Consider the following 21,575-nt stretch of genomic DNA (forward strand, 5'->3'; position numbering starts at 1 on the left):
AAGAGTAAATTAAATTACCAATATGAGCGACCCACAATTTTAATATAAATTTAATTGAATATACTAAATTTTTACATAAAATATAAGTATGTTAGTAGAAAATTTTTAAATCTTATTTTTCAGTAGATAAAATCATAAAACAATCACTCTAGTTGATCATTATTAGTAAAGAGCGAAAGAGAAAATATATATTCGGTGCCACTGAATGTCACACATCTTTAATATATAACAACCTTCAAAAAATATATATATATAGTATAGCTAGCATAAGTATATATATATATTAATGCTGTGAGTAAATGGATATGTGACATATATTATTCAAGTATTTGTCGATTAATATTTTATTTACAAACTTGCATACTCTAAGCAAACAAATTAACTATTTCTTATTTCTCAGTTTGCTTTCCTTATTCTCGCATCACCAATTTGTCCCTAATTTTAAACTATAAATGTTAGAAATTAAACTTGGACATAACTCACCTTAAAAGCTAGCTCAAGAGATGAGGATTGCTCTTGTCTATATAAAGGGATCCAGGTTATTTAGTCAACCTATGTGGGACATAAATCAATACACCAACAATAAAGTATTACACTGCATGGTTTACAATAAAAGGTTTGCAGTGAAATGGAAGATTTAAATCTCAGAGGGCATTTGAAATAAGATATCTAGAAGAAAATTTTAGCAGAATAATGAGAATCATGTATACATTTAATATATAGAGTTTAAATGAGTTTAAATGTATGTAGTTTCCAAAACTTGACACAGTCAATAATAGAACAGGATCATTGTTTTAAAATCAAACCTATTGCGGGTCATCTTTACTACACAATCAGAAATCTGAACTGATGCTTTATTCCTTATGTCACCATTAATCAGTTCAGATACTTCCCACGGACTAGCCAGCGACGGGAGGCTTAAGCGCCCTCAACCGTTCCACGACTTGCTTCATCGTTGGCCTCGAAGAAAGTGATTCAACCGTACAAAAAATGGCCAAATGCAACATTTCCCCAAGTTTATCCTGAGGACCGGTGTCCCATAAAGTCTCCACAAATGCCTCCTTGATCCGACCTTGTTTCATCAGCAGGCATGCCCATGAAACGATGTTGAAGCCGTCTTCATGTGAGTAAAAAGAAGGATCGAGAGCCGTCTTATCCGACATCAGTTCCAGCAGCACCACACCATAGCTATAGACATCTGCCTTATTCGATACACGGCCAGTCAAGGCGTACTCTGGTGCTATGTAACCGTACGTGCCAGCTACGCGGGTTGTGGTGTGAGTTTCGGTGGTACCTAGAATCTTTGACAGCCCGAAATCTGACAGATAAGCGTTGAATTCATCATCCAGCAAGATGTTACTCGGCTTGATATCTCGGTGCACGATTCGGGGGTTACATTGATCGTGAAGATAGGAAAGTGCAGAGGCTATGTGCAGAGCGATCTTGTGAAGCATGCTCCAACTGAACGCTCTACTTGCTCGTTCTCTGATGAATTTACGTAGATTTCCTCCCGGAAGGTAATTATAGATCAAGAACATCTCGTCGGCGCTGGAACAGTACCCGATCAAAGTGATGAGATTGGGATGTTTGATTCGACCAAGGGCTCTGATTTCAGCATGAAACTGTCGAGCGCCTTGGTGCCGTTCGGCAGTGAGCCTTTTGACCGCCACCGTGTTTCCAGGTGAAATGTCGGCCCGGTATGTTACACCAAATCCACCATTTCCGATACACTTGCTCTGGCTGAAATTCCAGGTTGCCTGAACAATGTTCTCGTATGTTAAAGGTACCCCAATGGGATTGAAAACCATTATTTTCTTTGGCTCAGGTGACGCAGAAATCTCGACCCTCGTTTGTTTCTTCCTTCTCATACAACAGAATAATACAGCAACAGCGATGAGAGAAAGTACGCAAATGACTGATGCAGATATGATAACTCCCCAAACACGGGGGGAAAGCCCATTTATTACACTTTCAAAATGGTGTCCTGCTTTAGGAGCATGTTTTTTTGGCTTGTGACCTTTATGCTCATGCGGCGGTGGTGCAGATGAATGGATTGAAGTTAAGGGATGAAAATAGTTTTCCTGATGAATGCTACACATTATCCTTTCGTCGACAGCTGATGTTTCTAAAAACAGAAGATTTCGCGAGTGGATCAGTGGTATTCTTCCCCATACTCTGTCACAATTCAGCAGACACTGACAAGTGAAGTTGCTATCTTTCAAATCAAGCACAAACAAAGTATTTTCATTGCTAAGAGATTTCGCCACCGATTCAGAAATTCCATTCTTGATGAAGATATGAACCAACACTCCACCAAGTCTGTTCAGGCGTAGGTTAAGGTAATGAAGATCAAAGATCTCAGCAGTAAAAAAGCTGCCTTTGAAATTTACCATCTTGAGGCTCTGGCAACTGCTTGGACTTCTTGGAAAACTGCCTTTGAAATTGACACAGGGGGCCTGAATAATCTTCAGCTTTGGAAGTTTTGCAATGTCATCACTAATAGAACCATCGAAAACATTGTTATCATTGAGTTCTATGCAAGATAGATCCAGAGACGCCTCGCCACGTGGACATCTCTTGCTTGGAAGAACATTAAAGCGACTTGAGAGGACAAGAACCGTTAGATTGACACAATTTCGTAGATTCGCGGGTAAAGCACCGGTCAGGTTGTTTCTCGAAACATCCAAAACTTCAAGGCTTTGAAGTCTACCAAGCTCATTAGGGATAACGCCACGTAACACATTTGAGGAAAGCAAAAGTGTCTTTAAGCGGCTACAATACCCCAAAGCGCGCGGAATTTCCCCCTTCAGGCAATTAAACGAAAAGTCCAAATGCTCAAGATTCGCGCAATCATATCCTAAAGTACTCGGAACATATCCAATGAACCGATTAAACGACAAATTCAACGTTTGTAACGTCCACAAACAGCCAACGAATCCAGGAATATCCCCATTTATCTCATTTCGCGCCAAATTCAAAATCCTTAAACCCTTGCATTCCGAAAGGGAAGGTGGAAACTTCCCAAATATCCTATTGAAAGCCAGATTAAGAACCCTCAGTTTCACCAGAACCGAGAACTGAAATCCGGAAAAGTTTCCAACAATGAAATTCCCCTCAAGATCAATCACTTCAAGATTATCCAATCTCCACATTTCAACAGGGATTTCCCCATAAAGTTCATTGAATGGGAGTGATAGAACCCTAAGTTCTGTGAGGTTTCCAATAACAGGTGAGATTTTTCCTAGTAACCTTCCATTTACTGTAGAACAATTTCTCCTGATACCAAAACCATGCCATGCCAACTTTGAATCCATAAAACAATGAGGAGCAAGGGAAAAGTTACCTCCCAAAGTCAGCCCTGTGACTCTGAAATTTGAATCACAGGAAACTCCAAACCAAGAACAGTGGTCGGGAGAATCAGCATTCCAGCTCGCAAGAATCCCATTCGGGTCAGAGATCGCTTTCTTGAATTCAAGTAGAGCCACTTTGTCATCAAGAATTTGCCCATAAACAGACGAGAAAATGCACAGAACAAGAAACCAAGAAACCAAACCCTCGGTCGCAGAAAACACGGAATTCCCCCTCCCCATTGCACCCAATGACACCATTTTTTTCCCACTTTTCAGGAACACAAACAGAACCCTTGTCGGAAAAACAGAAAAAGAGAGAAAAAAAAATTATTCTGTACCGTTGCAGAAATGAAGATTGAGACGAATTTCGTTTGCTGCGCTTTTCTCAAAACAAAAAACTTGAAATGGGAAAGGACCGAAAAAGGGAAAGCAAGTGGAGAGGAAGCACAGCCCAAGACTCTCCAAAAGGAACACCGAGAAATGGAGTCCGGAGACAGAGTTTTCAAGCAAGATCTTTCTGTTCTTGCAGAAAACAAGAGAATTTTCTGGTATATGGAAGCATTAGTCTCAATGGGTTCGGAAAAAGAGAAGATTATTAAAGCTTCTTCTTCTCTTGCAGATTTGCTGGTGTTACTTGTTTGCTATTGTGCTCCCAATCCCAAACGTCCTTTTAGCCTATTGTGCTTTTTTTTTTAATAATGTGAAACAAGTGGGGGCCCCAACTAGATTTAGGCAACGACACTATCTACAAATTTAATCACCCAGTGACATCAAAATTAAGCTACTCAAATTAAGCTACTCGTGTTTCGTCTCCATTATATATATCACATTTTTTTATTTGTTTCAAGTATATAAATTTATATTATATTTAGTAATATCATTCCGCTCTTTTATTAACACATGAATTTTGAAGAACAAACACACTTACAATCATATTTTTAAGTACCTGAATATAATTTGGATTTTCTATTATTTTTCTTAAAAAAACATTTATATATATATATATATATATAGTTTATTTAATTTTTATTAAAAAAAATAATAATTAGGGAACATGCCGATAATGTGGGTTCCATGGGGACAAAAATTGTACAACGTTAGGCGGGGCAAGTGGAACGAGGTTCCCGAGTGACGGCTGGTCTGTGGGGCCCAGGGCGGGTCCCACAGGCAAATCTTACACGTGGAGTATCTCTGCGAAACATAACGGCTGATTGTTTGAATTTGTACGTAATACGACGTCGTGTGCCTTGAAAATCACTGGATTTCGTGAGACCCATGTAAGACCCGACACTATTTGTCATAATTCGACGATTTGATGCCTATTCACTTGGGGATTACGCACATAACCTTAGGATTTACAGTGAGTTTATGTTATTTTATTTATATTAAAGATAAGGATTATCTACAATAATTTTTTTTTGAAATGGATTATCTACAATCATTATATGATGAAAATTAATGGAAACCAAGAAATGGGTTGCTCGAATTTTATTTATTTTTGTAAAAAAAGAAAATCGATGTTGTTAGATGGGCACAAGAAAACGAGTGAGAAAGCTAAAATGTTTAAAAGCATTTATTACTGGAATAGCGCAAGATTGCATAAATCTGGCAAGATTACGAAATTTAAGAGAGAGACGATTATTTACAAACATTACATTGCAAGACTTTGATTAAAGGAATTTCTTTTTTTCCAATTTGAATAAAAAGAATCTCTGTCTTTTGAGATGAAAGCTAAATTGCATAAATATTAATTTTAATTTGTTTACGGTATGTATTAGGCTCCCAAAAATAGAAGTTGAATTAAATTAACGCAATTACGTAAATTGGCATTTCATAATTCATGTTATAATTTCTTTTCTATTACATTCATGTTATAATTAAAGACCTAAATCGAAAAAAAAAAAACATATAAAATTAAAATACAAATTTGAAATTATATCTAGTGTAAGGAACAAATTTCAATCCTTAAAAAAGTAAAAAGGGAGAAAAAGAACGAAAAAGAAAAAAGATCATTGTTTTTTTTTTTTGAAAATAAAAGAGTATCGATTTTGTAAACAATTGAAATTGTAACAATGGGGAAATAACAAAAGGGACAATTTTAGCACATGAAATATGTGGTTTAATCCTTATAGTTGCCACAATAATTACAAAGTTCTTGTCATGACGTCTTTGTGAAAAAGTTAAACCCTTGAGTTTGTAATCTACAAATATGCTCATAAATGCATTTGCTTTTCTTATTTCCTGTGCTTTTTTCATTTAATGAAGATGCGTAAAGCTAGTTTATTGTATATTATTATGATTATTCAATCTTCTTTCATATTCGATTCGATTTAACATAAAATATGTTATTTGATATGCAAAAAGGAAAACGAGTTCCTTGATGGGCACCCGAAACCTTGGACCTTGGGTTTGATCAGTTTATTATGAGATGTTAACATAAATTTATATTTGTGAGATTGATCGTTCCTTCAATAAAAAAAGAATATTTTTTAATGAGTTATATAAGATATTTGTTTCACAAAATTGATCTGTAAGACCATTTCATAGGAGCTTTTGGATCGAACATAAGAAGTCAGATTTTAGTTAATTTTTTTAAGAAAAAAAAAATATTTTGATTTGTTAAATATGTTATTTGATTATTTTTAAAAATTTAGTTCAACTAAGAACTGTACCTAATGTATAGTCGTCCCCAACTATAATTGTTGTGCGAATTAATACTTTGGCCTACAAGAAGATAAGTTATCAGTAAACATTCAAAGTATCTCTGCATTAACTTTAAACAACACATAGCATATGTTTGCGGATCCACGAGTCTGTCGAATGAAAGAGTTTATCCAAAACCATCAAGGCATGTTAAATAAAGACGATCTCTAAAAACACCGGTGATTACTTTATCCGCGACAAGTGTTCTTGAGACGAATATGGCAACATGTTTCGTACTGAATTCAACTAGGCAAACAAGGTCATAAATCCAAATAAACACTTCCACAGAGGCATGCTTCAATTTGGTATGACGAATAAGCGGAAAGCTGTGCTAACCTATTCTTCTAACACCGTCCCGGATCATGTAACAAACTGTTTTTGGAACGAAAAACTGAAACAACTTCTGGTTCTTCTTCGGGTCCCAAGACTGGAACCAAATGCAACTGATTAACGGTGTTTTCACCTAAGCTGCAGGTTCTATATTACGATTAAATGTTAATCCATTCCGCAGTTAGATTCAAATCCAAATCTTCTTGTTTTGTTGTATGAATCATTTCAGTGTTAGGCCATAAAACCAGGTAACATCTCATAAAGAGAGGGCCAAGTAAAGCTCATACTTTCTCAACAGCAGTGTGAGCAGGAATGGCATGAAAAAGAAGAGCAGCGTTTACTGGATGATGCCTTCACCGGGATTGGATACGCCATTCTAGAACCAGCTAAACTGCATTGAGATACAAATATTTCAGCATGCCTATATATAAAGCAACAACAGAAATGTAATAGTTAAAGTTGCGTGTTTGAGTAGCCAAACACCCCAGATATTGACCGTAGCATACGTGTAAGAAGAATCAAGACTGGATGTTTTCGGTTTACTTTTCCAACAGCAGCAGCACAACCAACTGCAATCAAGACAGTGGCATTTACAGCTAGGCCAAGAAGGGCAGCTTGGCCATGATGAACACCAACAGCAGCTTGAAAAAGTTGGAAATTGACAAGTTGAACAAGAGGGACACTTGCAAATGCAGCTTGGCCAGTGGCAACTTGAGCATTTTAAACAACTATTGGAGCAGCTCGGGCAGCCAAGCGACGTACAGGAGCAACACGACCACCATTTGCAAGAGAAATCTGACCATTTACAGCTACAACTAGGCCAGTTACAGGAGCAGAAGAGCCGTCTACAGTGGGAACAATGACACAAGGAACATGCAGACTTCTTTCTGAAACACACAAAAGGGTATTCTCACAATCATGCAAAATTAGCAATTCAAAATACAAATGATTAATGCGTAACTTGAACAAATAAGTAGTTTAATTGAGTTAGCACGAAAATAACACTAACTTGGGAAAAGCAATTGACTGGACAATCGCTTCATTTCTATCGGTGAATCGGTTGGCGCTGACAGAATCCTTGGGTTCTCCAAGATTTATGCCACCTTCATTGATCTGAGCCTTGGAAATCACTGGTACTGGTGTATCAATAGTTCCATCAGCTCTAGGCTTCCAATTCTGACTCAAATCCTTTTCCATGTCCCCATTTTTGTCAGGTTGCACTTCCTTACAAGCCGAAGAATTTAGCTCGGACCCACTTAATTCACTGGTTCTTTTCGGATCACTAGATTTAAAAGATTCTTTAGATTGATATAATTCTTCAGACATGCAAAGTTCTCCAGATTGGTATATTTGCTTCGAGTTAAAAGGTTCTTCAGATTTGACTAGTTCTCCAGATTTGTACAAGTCCTTGCCCATCATTGAAGCATGGCCCCTGAAACTATGGTTCCCAATATGAATGCTGAACAATGATTCATTTGAAGCAACACTCCACTCCATTGGCGATAAGGGTTTAGAGAAAATGGAAGACGGAATTCTGCCAGGATCAAAATTTCCAGGCCTTTCCATCACTTGGATGAAAGGAGATTGAGTCGGTGATATTTTTGGCAATAAAGATTCATGGGTAATGTCTGAGAATCGTGGAGTGGATCCTGGAGAGCCGATGATAGATTCTTCTAGCCTGTACAAGACCTCATTTGAAACATCAACACTGTCATTTTTATACAACTGTTTGATACCCCCGTTAGGCTTGGGAATGCCAAGGGTATGAGGAATAACATGGAAGAAATCACCGGATGAGGAGTTCGACGAGGTTGAGGACCTTCTGGAAGAATCTAAACTTTGGACCAAGCCATTCCCAATTTCTATTTCTTCTATATTAATCTCCGACTCTGGTAGCCTGTCACTTCCATGATCCGAATCAACGAGTGAAATCAGAGGTGCCCATGAATCACGTTTTTTATGAGAAGAGTTAGTGTTTGCCTTTAAATCACTTTTGTTTTCACGTCCATGTTCCATCCCTGAAATGAAGGTGTAAACATCTTCAAAGCATATAAATTCTTTATCATCATAATACAGGTAATCTGTCCGATGACAATTAACATTGAGAAAAATATTCAGAAACAATGTCAAGATCAAGAAGTCATGGAACTACAGAAAAGTTCCATGAATTTCAACAACTAAGCATGGACGATGGAAATTCATGTCCTATTACATAGATCTTGTAATTGATTGAGTAAGCAAATGATCAATCGGAAGTCACATGCACCGGCTCCAAAACTGTGTCCAAAATAAATCACGAAACTTCCCCGGAAACAGAGGAAAGACGATACTGCAAGCTAACTTTTTATAGATTTTAAGTTGTTTAAGCGATGTCTAATTCTTGCATTATAATTTGCAACATATGAGAAAGTAGTCTGAATTTTCATAAAAATGAAGTATATATAAATAACTTCTTACCGAACTAGATAAATTTCTTCAAAATTGTCAATCCTACTCTTAATACTCTAGGGTCCTGTATATATATATGAAAAAAAAAAAACCAAAACCAACGAACATGGCGAGTTTTTTTTATTGATTATCACAACACGTAATTTACTTTCTTCATGAAATCATCCATAAGTCATTTCACTCAATCTACCATTCCCTATAATAAAAATACCATTGCAATCTTCCTAACATTAATAGAAACACAATGTGATAGCAAAAAAGACGATAATCACAACAAGTGAGCAACTAAATTGACATTAGTATAGAGAAAGTAACCACACCTTTGCTCAAAAGATTTCCAAGTCAATATAGCTAACTCGCATCCCAACATCGGGCTTCTGAACGGAGAATTATCGGCCGTCACCAATCTCAAAATCTGAAAATGAAAAAAACATAAGCCATCATCAACAAATATCGACCCATATTTCTCAACGAAATGGAACAACCTCTTCCAAATGAAGCAAAAACATGATTAAAACCCGTGACTAATAGAAAAAGATTAGGTCCAAATAATTGACAAAAGCGACACAACCTCAATCTGATGATTCATAAGCCGCAAAATGTCGAGTCGCTCCTCTGTTTCTCAATCGTTGCCACATACCCTTTAAATACAAATATAAATCTAGCCTTTTATTCTTGGTGAAAGAAGAAATGGAGTTCTGAAAATTCCTCAAAGATGGCAACAAAGGGGAAATGGAATAGGGTTTTGGGGGAGAGGAATTTGGGATGGGTCCGTAGAATAATAATGAAAGGAGATACGGATTTTTCGGGTGCAAATTCAAGAAATGATATGAACAACTGACTTCAGGGTCCCTTTGACGCCATCATTTTCAACTACCAACTATATATATATATATATATATTTACACACACACACATACTGACTTCAAGGTCCCTTTGACTCCATCATTTTCAACTAACTATATATATGTATGTGATGCAGTGGAAGATTGATTATTTTATGTTTATCTTATTTTTACATATATTGTTTTAAATATATTATGTTGACTTTATCATGGTTTTGATTGGTCCTTTTTGGTTTCAAAATTACTAGGTTATTAGCGTTAACTTTATTATTTAAGAGACCACTTTTTTTTATTATTTATTTTTGGATTGAATTTTAAATATTTAATAAAATAAAGCTGATTCTGCACTTTGCAATTGGAATCTTCTCGTTTACAGCTCTTGGGTTTACATCAGTTGATATCAGAGACAACGATCCTTTTTTTTCTTCCTTTCAAGCATGCCTCCTCGTCGTCATCCTGTTCAGGAGCCGGATCTACTCGCCACCCTTGTGGCGAAAGTCGCTCTCTTACGCCAACAACTTGATGAGCTGCGCATCCAAAGGGATCGTCGGACGCCGCCGCCTCTTCTTGCCCTAATTCTTGAACGTCGCGGCCTTTTGACAGATGGATCTCCTGCTGATCCTCAATGTGACGATCTCATTCTTGAATTGGCTCGTGATGATACAGAGGAGATCGTGGAAAGTGACACAGGGCAATCTTTACTCCTGCATCGCAGTTGCTTCTCGCCTCCATCTCCTATTGATTTCACTCGACTTGCACTATAGGTGGACGAATTTGTCATTGATCATTAATGATTCAGGTAGCTACGAGAACGTTGTTTCTTCTACTACGATCTCCAAATTAAATATTCCTATGGAACTCCACCCTAAACCGTATAAGCTAGCATGCCTCAATCAGGGGTCTGATATTGATGTTACCCATCGGGGTCTTATTTCTTTTTTCTATTGGTCACATATATGCCGACGACATTTGGTGTGATGTCATCCCTATGGATGCATGCCACATTCTAATTGGACGACCTTGGTAAATTTGATCACCACGATGGACGTTTAAACACTTATACATTTTATTTTAATAGGGTTAAAATTGTGTTGATTTCGTCCCGTGATCGTGAGGTTGTTGAACTAGCTCCCTCTGGGTTGGCCGACAATGATAGGAGTCTTTCTTTCTTATCCAAATCCTTGTTCCAATATGCTATGTCTGACGCGGATATTGTTTTTGCCCTCCTTATCAAACCTAAAGTCGTGTCAGGTGACTGCCCACTGGCCTCCCTACCTTAAATAACATTCAACATCATATCGATCTTGTTCCTGGGGCTAGCTTGCCCAACTGTCCACATTACCGTATGAGCCCGGCTGAACATGAAGAACTTTGTCGTCAAGTGAAAGAGTATCCAAGGGCTACTTGCGGGAGAGTTTGAGACCTTGTGATGTGCCGGCTTTGTTGGTGCCGAATAAAAACGGCACATGACGGACGTGTATCGACTGTCATGCTATCAATAAGATTTTCTGTCAGGTACCATTTTCCAATTCCTCGTTTTGGATGATAAACTCGATCAGATTTATGGCGCCACTATTTTTACTAAACTTGATCTTAAGGGCGGTTACCATCAAATCTGTATTCGCCCTGGTGACAAATGGAAAACGACTTTTAAGATGTGAGATGGCCTTTTTGAATGGTTGGTGATGTCGTTTGGACTTTCAAATGTCCTAAACACTTTTTATGTATATCATGAATCAGACCCTCCGCCCCTTTATTGGAAAATTTGTGGTGGTTTATTTTGACGATATCTTGATTTTTAGTGTTTCTGTTGAGGACCACTTCTCCCATCTTCCACTTATTTCGAAAATCCTGCGCAAGGAAATTTTTTTTGGAGCGCTTGGCAAGTTCTATTTTATGTCTACATTGGTGCTTTTTCTGGGATATATCATCTATGGAATAGGGCTTGCGGTTGACTGCTCTAAAGTTCCTGTCATTCGTAATTGGCCTGCCCCCACTTGCATCTCTGAGGCCCAAAGTTTCCATGGGTTAGCATCATTCTATCGGCGTTTGATTCCTCATTTTAGCACTATCATGGTCCCCATTACTGACTGCTTGAGATGTGGCCAATTCGCTTGGACTGCCGACGTCGCTTCTGTTTTTCTTAACATCAAGAATCGACAACCCCTGTTTTTGTCCTTCCGGATTTTTCTCAGGTGTTTGAATTACATTGTGACGACTGACGCCTCCAAGATAGACATTGGTGGAGTCTTGATCCAATAGGGCCGTCCGATCGCATATTTTAGTGAAAAGTTAGAGGGCTCGCGTGCTCGCTATAGCACTTATGATCTTGAATTATATGAGATTATTCAATCTATTCGTCATAGGCAGCATTACCTTTTCCACGAAGAATTTATTCTCTTTACCGATCACAACACCTTGAAGCACCTTGGTACTCAGTATAAAGTTTTGGCTCGTCATGCATCATGGATTGCGTATCTTCAGCAATTCTCTTTTGTTATTAAGCATAAGTCTGGTGCTCTGAATCGGGTTGTTGATGCCCTTAGTCGTTGTCACTCTCTGTTGTCGGATTTACATATCACAGTTCTTGGGTTTGACTCTCTTCCGGTAGCTTATGCGAGTGATAACTTCTTCTCCAAAATCATGCCTTCTGTTCTTATGGTATTAACACTCAGTTCGCTCTTCATGATGGATTCATTTTTCAGGGCTCTCACTTATGCATCCCATAGGGCAGCCTTTATTTCCAGTTGCTGCTTGATCTTCATGGCGAGGGACATGTGAGAACGGAGAGAACATTCCTGTAACGCCCCAGATTCGATGGGATGTTGGTCGCTATGTGGCTCGCTTTCGTACGTGCCAGGTTTTGAAAGGAGTTGCCTCGAATGCCGGGTTGTACATGCCTCTGCCGATTCCTTCGCAACCTTGGACCAATATTAGTATGGATTTTGTTCTTGGTCTTCCTCGTACGCAACACCGGAATGACTCGATCTTCGTCGCTTTTCAAAAATAGCTCATTTTATACCTTGTCGGAAGTCGATAAACGTTGTTCATGCGGCCAAACTATGCTTCTGTGAAATATATCACTACATGGGTTACCTGTTTCTATTGTTTCGGATCGCGACACCCATTTTGTTAGCCACGTTTGGTGAAGTCTTTGACGAATGGTACAAACAAGTCTGGATTTTAGCTCTACATACCACCCGCAGATGGATGGCCAAACGGAGGTGGTGAATCACTCTCTGGGAAATCTTATGCGCTGTCTTGTGGGTGATAATGTGAAATCATGGGATACAAAACTTGAGCAGGCCGAGTTTGCTCATAACCATGATGTCAATCGGATTACCGGCTTTAGTCCATTTCGCGTGGTGTATGGGTTCTTGCCTCGTTGCCCAGTGGATCTCGCACCTATTCCGGACAAGCTATGCCTGAGTCGTGATGCTGAGACCTTGATTGATGATTTGCGTCTCATTCACAAGAAAACTTACGATAATCTTCTTGCTTCTACTACGAAGTATAAGTCTGCGGCTGATCGAAAACGTCGCCACGTGGTCTTTGTCATGGGTGACTTGGTGTGGGCTGTTTTGACTAAAATGGTACACTGCGCATGCCTACAATAAACTTGTAGCTCGTAAGATTGGACAGCTTGAGATTATCGGCAAGGTGAATGATATCGCCTCCGGCTTCCTCCAGGCTACCGTATGTTGGACGTGTTTAATGTCAAGCACCTGGTTCCTTATCTTGGCGAGCTCACGGACATTCTCGATTTGTGGACAAATCCTTTGACCTCCGAAGAGAATGATGCAGTGGAATATTGATTATTTTATGTTTATCTTATCTTTACGTATCTTGTTTTAAATATATTATATTGACTTTATCATGGTTTTGATTGGTTACTTTTTGTTTCAAATTACTAGGTTAGCGTTAAGTTTATTATTTAAGAGACCAATTTGTTATTTTTGGGATTGAATTTTTTAATATTTAAAAATTAAAACTGTTTCTGTGCTTTACAATTGGGCTGTGTTTGGTACCATTGATTACATAAGGATTAGCTTATTATCAAACGTTTGGTAGCATTTTCCACTTTATTCGCTTATACGAAGGGCCCGTTTGAAACGACCCTAACTCAACTTTAAATAATAATTAAATAAAATACTGATTTTTCAAAATATTAAAATTTTTATTAAAATTTCGACATGACCTCTCTGTTTATATTACAACTCACCTGTCTCATACAGCAACCAAAATAAAAATAAAAGAAATAGACGACTGACGACACCAGAAACTAGGCCGAGACAAGAACGAGGCCCAAGAGAGAGGTTCAACATATCAAATATCCACAATATTAGAAATCTAATATTTACATGCTCATAAACAATGCTATCGAAACAATACATATGCATTTGACAACTGAGCAAAATAAATGATCCATAACATAGACATTCTAATAACTATGCGGAAGACGAGCATAGGTCGGAGGGATGTGTCGTGCCTGCATCGCAGTCCACTCGATAATCTTGCCTCTTGAGCTCAATGAAACACACCCCACCTGAAAACAATAAGTGTAGTGAGTCTAAAAGACTCAGCAAGAATATGAGGGATAACGAGTACTAAATATGTACAAGCACACACAGAATTTAAAATAGTGCCTAACAAAATAATCGTTAGTGCCCCTGAACTTTAAAAATAATGAACATGTATAAAGAATAAATGCATGAATATGACATGTTCAATCATAAGTCAAATAACTCAATGAATAACATAAAATGTACTGAACATGGTCATATGAATTTGAGTGAACTCCGATCCATGAATTGTGACTCTGTGATTTCGATCATGATCATGGCTATAGTGCACAATGTCGCAAGGAGGTCGAGATGAAACCCAACTCGTACTTGCCCTATTGGTAGGGAGACCAGAATAGCTCCGGCCACACACGAACACATGCTAAGGTAAGGAAACCCATAATGAATTGGTAAGGGAGGCCAAAACGTCTTTTAGCCCCACACGAACACATGAATATGTAGTCACAACCATCTCACTTTGTTCAAAAATATATCTTTTCCTTTATTGAATTTAAGACTTAGCATGCACATGTTGATGTAAAGTTTATGAAAATAATGACTCAATGATCATGCAAAGGACTCGATGGTGAATGACTGGAATGGTGATTTAGGGAAGTACCAGGGGTGGGGTTCTAAACCATGATTAAAACACTTAGGTAAATGGAGTGGTACGCCCTAAAATCTTATAACTCACTCAATACTTGCCCGAAAGGAATTTCGCTTGAAACGACATAATCCTAACTTCTCGAGTTACTTCCAGTCCCGAAACCTTTCCCAAATTCTGACCCTAACACTGGTTATAATTCTCAAACCCGGACAGCAAGCTATTTGCCTAGAATTCTGCTCTTCCTACGACTCAAGGCCTAAAGTTTAGGGAAAACTCAACCAATCCGAATTCCGCTCGATACATCAATTTCCCTAGCGTTATAGGGTATCCACCAGCCCCGAGCCTTCACCGAATACAGCCCCTTACCCTGCTGTGAACTCGCAAGAGAGCTGGACAGCAGCATGGCCTACAAATATCCTGCTCAACACCCTTCCTCAAACCAACCCAAACCTACCAAACTGTCCTCCGATCCTCAAGCCACTGTCCTAGCGTCAATGCCAACCCCTAGGCTCATCCAAAACCCCTAAACAATCGTCATAACCCCTCACCAAATGCTCACACCCGGCAGCCCAAAACAACTCCCCAGGTTGCTGCCAAACTCGGTCAGCCACCCTCCAAATCCTTAAATCACCTCCGACTCAATCTATTGCTACCACGTGAACTACATATCAACCGTGGTAGCTCCTAGATCACCAAACCAATCCACCATCCACAAACACACAGAAACTTTCGAAATATGATAGCCAGAAAATTCAGAAAAATTGAAATGGTGCTAACATGATTAACAATGCATTTCAAAGCTTTTAGGATCATTCAATCTTCATATATGAACAATAATAGATCAACTAACAATCAAAATCTCAAAAATATATATCAAGCCGTACAAAAATAAATGAAGAACAGGGCACGCTCGTGAGGGAGGAAAAAATTTACTTCGCAACCCTAAAATGTCAATCAACACAACATATATAATCTATATAGTGCACGAATGAATCCATAATCTTGCCTAATTTACAGAAACTCGAAGGGTAGGATCTCGCTTGAGCTGAAGTCGAAACAAGGAGGAATGGGGCTGCACGTCGCACGAGCTGGAGTCGAGCTTAATGGAGAAGGGAAGAGCTCGCTCAGCCTGCTGTGGTGGAGTTTCGCCGGAGAAGAAGAAGAGTGGAGAGCTGTGGCGGCTATGGAGAAAAATGGAAGCCGATGGCTTTCTATGAAGAACAGGGGAGAAGTCGTGAAGTTGAGTGTGTGTTAGGAGTGAGTATGTGTGTGTTATTTTAGGGATTAGGGTTATGTATTAAAATAGAGCGTGTATGAGATAGAAAAGTGCTACTAAAACTTAGCAAGTAAGACTATGAATTAAAATGCACTAAATAAAACACAAGCTTGAAAATTCTAAGAATTAAACACTTTAAATATTCTGATGTCACGACAACGAGTAAAATATTTAAATATCAAGCAAAGTGATTTAAAATAATTTAAACTAACTAGGCAAACGTTTAAAAGCAATTTAAATAAATACACAAGCGAAAATAAAAATCTTTAAAATGATTTGGGCAATTAAAAAGGATTTAAATAAATAAGCTAAACATTTAAAATAATTTAAAATAATTAACCGCTAAACTTAGGATATTTAAAATAAATAAGTTGGACACTCAAAAATATTTAAACAAATAAGCTAACCAGTTAAAATCATTTAAAATAATAAACTAAATAATTAAAAATTATTTAAAAGAATAAACTAAACTATTAAAAATTAAAATAAAAAAAATAATTTAAGTATGCAAGCTTAAACCTTTAAAATATTTAAAACAATTTAAATTGCACAAAATAAAATCATTTAGACAAATAAACTTAAACAAATAAAAACATTATTTAAATAGTTGGTAAAATAAAATCACTGAATAAATAATAAAAATATTTATTAACACATAACTCACATAAAGAATTTAAATCAATCAAACATAAAAATAATAATTCTAATATTTATTAAATTAATGCATGCGATTTAATAGATTGGATTTTAGGCGTCACACCGTTACTAAGTCACTATTCACTATGGAAAAGATGGTATTATTGTCAGGCTATTGCAAGTGGTATTATTAATTCCAATTGAGAACAGTGTCTTGAATTATGATTTTTTTACCTTACTACCCTTTGCCCTAATATTTCTTTTAGGCTAGGGAAGGGCATTTTTGGAAAGTTGTCATGAAATAATATATATCCAAGAGTTTATCACTCACATCAAACATGAATACATATTTTATGTTTAACTTATGATTCACACCAAAAAAGACTATTTTAATTTTAATATTCAAATTATTCATTCATTATCCACCAAATTATCAATCCATCAATTATCCCATCACACAAACCAAGCGCAGCCTTGGAGTCTTCTCGTTTACAGCTCTTGGGTTTACATCAATATATATATATATATATATATATATATATATATATATGTATATGTATATGTATAATGTATGTATATGTATATGTATAATGTATGTGTATGTATATTCTAGAATTAGTTAGATTTTTTGTTGTTTTTCGTTTTGCATGTTTTTAAAGTATTGTGTATGCTTCGGCTTTGTGTTATTGTTTATCACGTAAATAAAAAGCAGGGGTTTGTCAAGTGAGGATCAAAGGACAGTTGCGGGTTTCCACGTTACATACACGTATGCAGGGGCGGACCCATGTAGGGTCCAGGGAGGGCATGGGTCCCCCCTCAAATTTTTTTAAAAATTATTAGTGTATATTTATATTAATTTTTAATAAAATAAAATATGGTACATATTAGTTTTAAATAATATTGATGTATTATATTCCAAAAAAATATGTTTAATAACTCATCAAATAATTGTATAATGAATTATTATGAATTGATGATAATGTTTTAATTTTTTTGGTCGTTTTTTAGTTGATATAAAATGCACATTCATGATTGTTTTATGAATTGTATCAAATAACGGAGCCATATTTTTATCTCTATCCAAATTAACATTTTCTAAGCTCTATTTTATGTGTTGAGCTTTTATATTTTTATTTTTAAAATTTTTCACGGGGATATTGATAAAGTTGACTAAATTTAATGTATAAAAAATAGGAAAAAAAATTAGGTCGCCCAAGCGACCACCTGGGCGGAACAACACGTAGCTCCGTCTGTAATTGTGCCCCCCCTGACCAAATTTTTTGGGTCCGTCCCTGCACGTATGTTGTGTTTCTATCGAGGAATTTCAAATTTCTCGTCTTTTTTCGATGAACAAAATTCATATGGATTTCAAATCAAATTTATATAAAGTTTCAATACTAATTACTGTAGATTTCAAATACATTTAGGCATTGTTTGGTTTGATGTATTATTAATCTATGTATAACTTATCCCAATTAATTTTGCCTTATTTTCGTCATATTATTTATCTATTTATTAATTAATAATTTTACATCAATTAAATCAAATAAATTATAATATATTCATCAAATCAAATAATGTATTAACTATTTTTTATTTATTTTTAATTTACATTATATTACTTATCTATGGATTACTTATCCTATCACTCAAACCAAACAGTGTCTTAATGATCAGTCTCATTTTAAATTCATGCATGTTTTAAATCAAATATCTTCGTCTAAATAAAATTAATCAACACAACCCTAGAAGAGTGAACTTATGTGTTTCTATCTAGTAAAAATATAAAATATTTTTATTTTTTTAAATATAGGTTTAATATTTATGATAAATTTATATATATGTAACGACCCACTGTATCAAGACGGGTCTTTTCAGCGTGCTTATGTCCTCACTCACACGCACCCTGAGAAACTTTCCAGGGGGTCACCCATCCTATAATTGCCCCAAGTCAAGCACGCTTAACTTTGGAGTTCTTATGTGATGAGCTTCCAAAAAAAAGATGCACCTTCTTGATATGAGCAGTACATATGAAATCTTTTAAGCCCTCCTCAACTATGTAGTCCCATACCTACACAGTCTCAGAATCCCCTCTCATTCCGGCACGGGATCGGTTCATTCATGTCTCCCTCCGCCTAGAAGCCTACCAGGAGCCGCTCATTGTCCGTGCAACCTCTTGGCACCGGCGATCACTCCCTGCCTCTTCAGCCCCGGGCGTCACATGCCCACCAGCTTCCGCTTGGTTCGTCCCCGAACCATACCGTACTAAGAGAGGTCGGCTCTGATACCATTTAAAATCTGAAAATATTTGAGGATTTCGACACGTACACAACACCTACATAATACATACTGATATGGTGCTTAAAAAGGGAAGAAAAACATGCCTTTAAATCGTAGAAAGTAGATGGGAAGAACGTGAAGACGATTCCGGACGACTACGACGAGCAACCTTCGAAAAAGCTTCAAAAATAAAGGTCTATGGCTTCCTCCTTGATGTTGCTGTCGATGGAAAAGAATGGAGAGGTGAGGGAGACGGCTAGGGTGAGGGAGAAGTGATTTGAGCGTGTGAGGGTGGGCCTTGGGGTAGATAGGGAATAACTTTCAAGATAATGACATAAATAAAAATATATTTAGGCTTTTAAAAAAAAAATAATAGATATCAAAATAAACATAAAAATCCCGAAATATTATATTAAGGGAATTTTAAAGATAATTAAAAGTCATTATTTTGGCTTAATTTGGGTAAAAATGGACTCCTAAAATTATATAAAATTAAATACTGATAATTTTGAGGAAATAAAACTCAAAATAATATTTTCGAGCTCCTAAAAGACTCATAAAATAATTTGGGTAGAAAGTTGTCATCTCGTTCGTCCACAGTCTCGTCAACGCGATAAAATAATACAATATCATAAATCAGGAAAATCTCTATTTATGGGTTAAATACTTAAAAAAATCATTTAAATAAGCACAGATAATTCACATAATTATTTAACCCATAAATCTAAAATTTTAATTAAGTTAGTCCATTAATTTTATGGGCTTTTGAGCCCATAAAAGTTATTGGGCCAGTCTTTGGGCTTTTGGGCCCATTTGGCCAGTTTAAGTTGTTTTTAAGCCCTCCTCAACTATGTAGTCCCATACCTACACAGTTTCAGAATCCCCTCTCATTCCGGCACGGGATCGGTTCATTCATGTCTCCCTCCGCCTAGAAGCCTACCAGGAGCCGCTCATTGTCCGTGCAACATCTTGGCACCGGCGATCACTCCCTGCCTCTTCAGCCCCGGGCGTCACAATATATGTGTGTAATATTTACACTAACATCATAATATTATACATTTTTGTAATTTTTACGATAAAAAACTTATAATATCAAATACATCATCTTTAAGTTATTTTAAATAAGCTCATTCAAACCATTTAATAAATTATTTTTAAATTAGGATCTCATGGATTATAAATAGTTTTATTTCGGCATATATGTTAGATTATGTATATCTTTGTTTCCAACGTGATGCAAGCCCGGCTGGAATAGCTCAGTTGGTTAGAGCGTGTGGCTGTTAACCACAAGGTCGGAGGTTCAAGCCCTCCTTCTAGCGTTTCTTCTTTTTACTTTTCCTAAGTCCTAACCAAATTTACTTGTCTCAATTTTTGTATTTATTAATAATTACTTTTAAATGCTAGTTAGTAGAATAAATATTTAGTCAACATTATTTTGAACCTGGCCAATTGGATTTACGGATTCATCATAGGTAATCCGAATTCCAAATATTCACATTATAATATTTGTATTCGATTTAGAATATTTCATGTTAGTGAAGAACTTAAGTAGTGTTTTGGAGAGCTTCTAGAAAGTATTTTTCAGTTTTTTTGATAAAATTTCACAAATTTGCGACAGTCATTCAATATTTTTGAAAATATGGTATTACCCATATTTTAATAAAAATCAAATTTAGGCCTTGTTTGGTATCAAAAGTTAGATCAAAAAAGCATTTTTTTTAAAAAAATATTTTTTTGGTTAATAAGGTGTTTGAATGACCATTTAAATGCTTAAAAAAAATACTTTTTTAAGTCAAAATTAGAGCTTTTTCAAAAGCAAAAAATTATAGTTTAAAAAAGCATTTTTTAAAAAAAATATATTTATGAAATCCAAACGGTCTCTTAATTTGAAAAAAAAAAAACTATAAAAGTACGCACGTATTGCGTAAAAACACTAATAGTCATAAAACATAAAGAAACCCACACTTAATTTATAAAATATCATAGGATATATTTCTTCAATTATGCCATAAAATGTCATCATATTGAAACAGAAACTACAAAATAAACTACAAAGTAAAATTAAAAATACAGATTACTATTAATTTATAAAAAAAACTAATTTTTATTATTATGGTTTAAAAGAAAATTAATATAACCTATATTTTCATAAACCACTAAATAAAAATCAATGGTTAGGTATAGATAGAGCTGTCAAAACGAAATTAGGAGACAGACTAACTCGCAATCCACCTCAATCCACTATTTGACGGGGCATGGCAGCTGGCCGACCAGCTTGTTACAGTGTCACTTGGGTGAGTTGGTAAATTCTCAGCCTAACTCACCTAGTTTGTGGTGTGAGACGAATCAAATAATATTTTTTTGTTTTACTAGACGGGCCGGAGTGAGGTGGCCCGCAACGTCCACAACTCATCACATGTCCCGTTATTTAAGCGAGTTAGAAAATTATCAATTAAACTCATCTATTTGGTGGACCAGTAAACCTAACTTATTTTAACTTAGATAAAAAAATTATATTATATTTTAAATTAATGTGTT

General features: G+C 36.4%; 2 protein-coding genes and 1 non-coding gene across 5 annotated transcripts; 1 reads left to right on the plus strand and 2 right to left on the minus strand.

The window, feature by feature from the left end:
- Positions 1-821: 821 nt before the first annotated feature.
- On the minus strand, positions 822-3,969 carry LOC140875044 (LRR receptor-like serine/threonine-protein kinase RPK2). Its single transcript, XM_073278589.1, has one exon. The coding sequence runs from the start codon at positions 3,606-3,608 to the stop codon at positions 900-902; it is 2,709 nt and encodes a 902-aa protein (XP_073134690.1). The 5' UTR covers positions 3,609-3,969; the 3' UTR covers positions 822-899.
- A 2,127-nt stretch (positions 3,970-6,096) lies between these two features.
- LOC140875045 (uncharacterized) lies at positions 6,097-9,704 on the minus strand. 3 transcript variants are annotated; one of them, XM_073278592.1, is made up of 5 exons: positions 9,403-9,704; positions 9,152-9,246; positions 7,393-8,401; positions 6,927-7,270; positions 6,097-6,774 (listed from the first exon to the last, which is right to left on the minus strand). In XM_073278592.1, exons 3-5 carry the CDS (start codon positions 8,397-8,399, stop codon positions 6,770-6,772), a joined length of 1,356 nt encoding a protein of 451 aa, XP_073134693.1. In that variant the 5' UTR covers positions 8,400-8,401; positions 9,152-9,246; positions 9,403-9,704; the 3' UTR covers positions 6,097-6,769. The 3 variants fall into 3 exon arrangements, with proteins under 3 accessions (XP_073134693.1, XP_073134692.1, XP_073134691.1); XM_073278591.1 differs by having other exon boundaries at positions 6,880-7,270; XM_073278590.1 differs by having other exon boundaries at positions 6,890-7,270; positions 9,403-9,702.
- Positions 9,705-20,282: 10,578 nt separating this feature from the next.
- Positions 20,283-20,356, plus strand: TRNAN-GUU (transfer RNA asparagine (anticodon GUU)). The gene has a single exon. It is a non-coding gene; the product is annotated as a tRNA-Asn (tRNA).
- The last annotated feature ends 1,219 nt before the right edge of the window (positions 20,357-21,575 follow it).

The sequence above is a fragment of the Henckelia pumila genome, chromosome 1 (assembly GCF_033568475.1).
Source record: "Henckelia pumila isolate YLH828 chromosome 1, ASM3356847v2, whole genome shotgun sequence".
Taxonomy (NCBI): Eukaryota; Viridiplantae; Streptophyta; class Magnoliopsida; order Lamiales; family Gesneriaceae; genus Henckelia; species Henckelia pumila.

Bases quoted from the DNA above. Each gene is read 5' to 3' on its own strand.
- LOC140875044 (XM_073278589.1), bottom strand. From the start codon at position 3,608: ATGGTGTCATTGGGTGCAATGGGGAGGGGGAATTCCGTGTTTTCTGCG.
- LOC140875045 (XM_073278590.1), bottom strand. From the start codon at position 8,399: ATGGAACATGGACGTGAAAACAAAAGTGATTTAAAGGCAAACACTAAC. The intron at 7,271-7,392 runs GTTAGTGTTATT...TGTGTGTTTCAG, and splicing joins CAGTCAATTGCTTTTCCCAA to AAAGAAGTCTGCATGTTCCT. The intron at 6,775-6,889 runs GTATGCTACGGT...ATCTCAATGCAG, and splicing joins AGTCTTGATTCTTCTTACAC to TTTAGCTGGTTCTAGAATGG.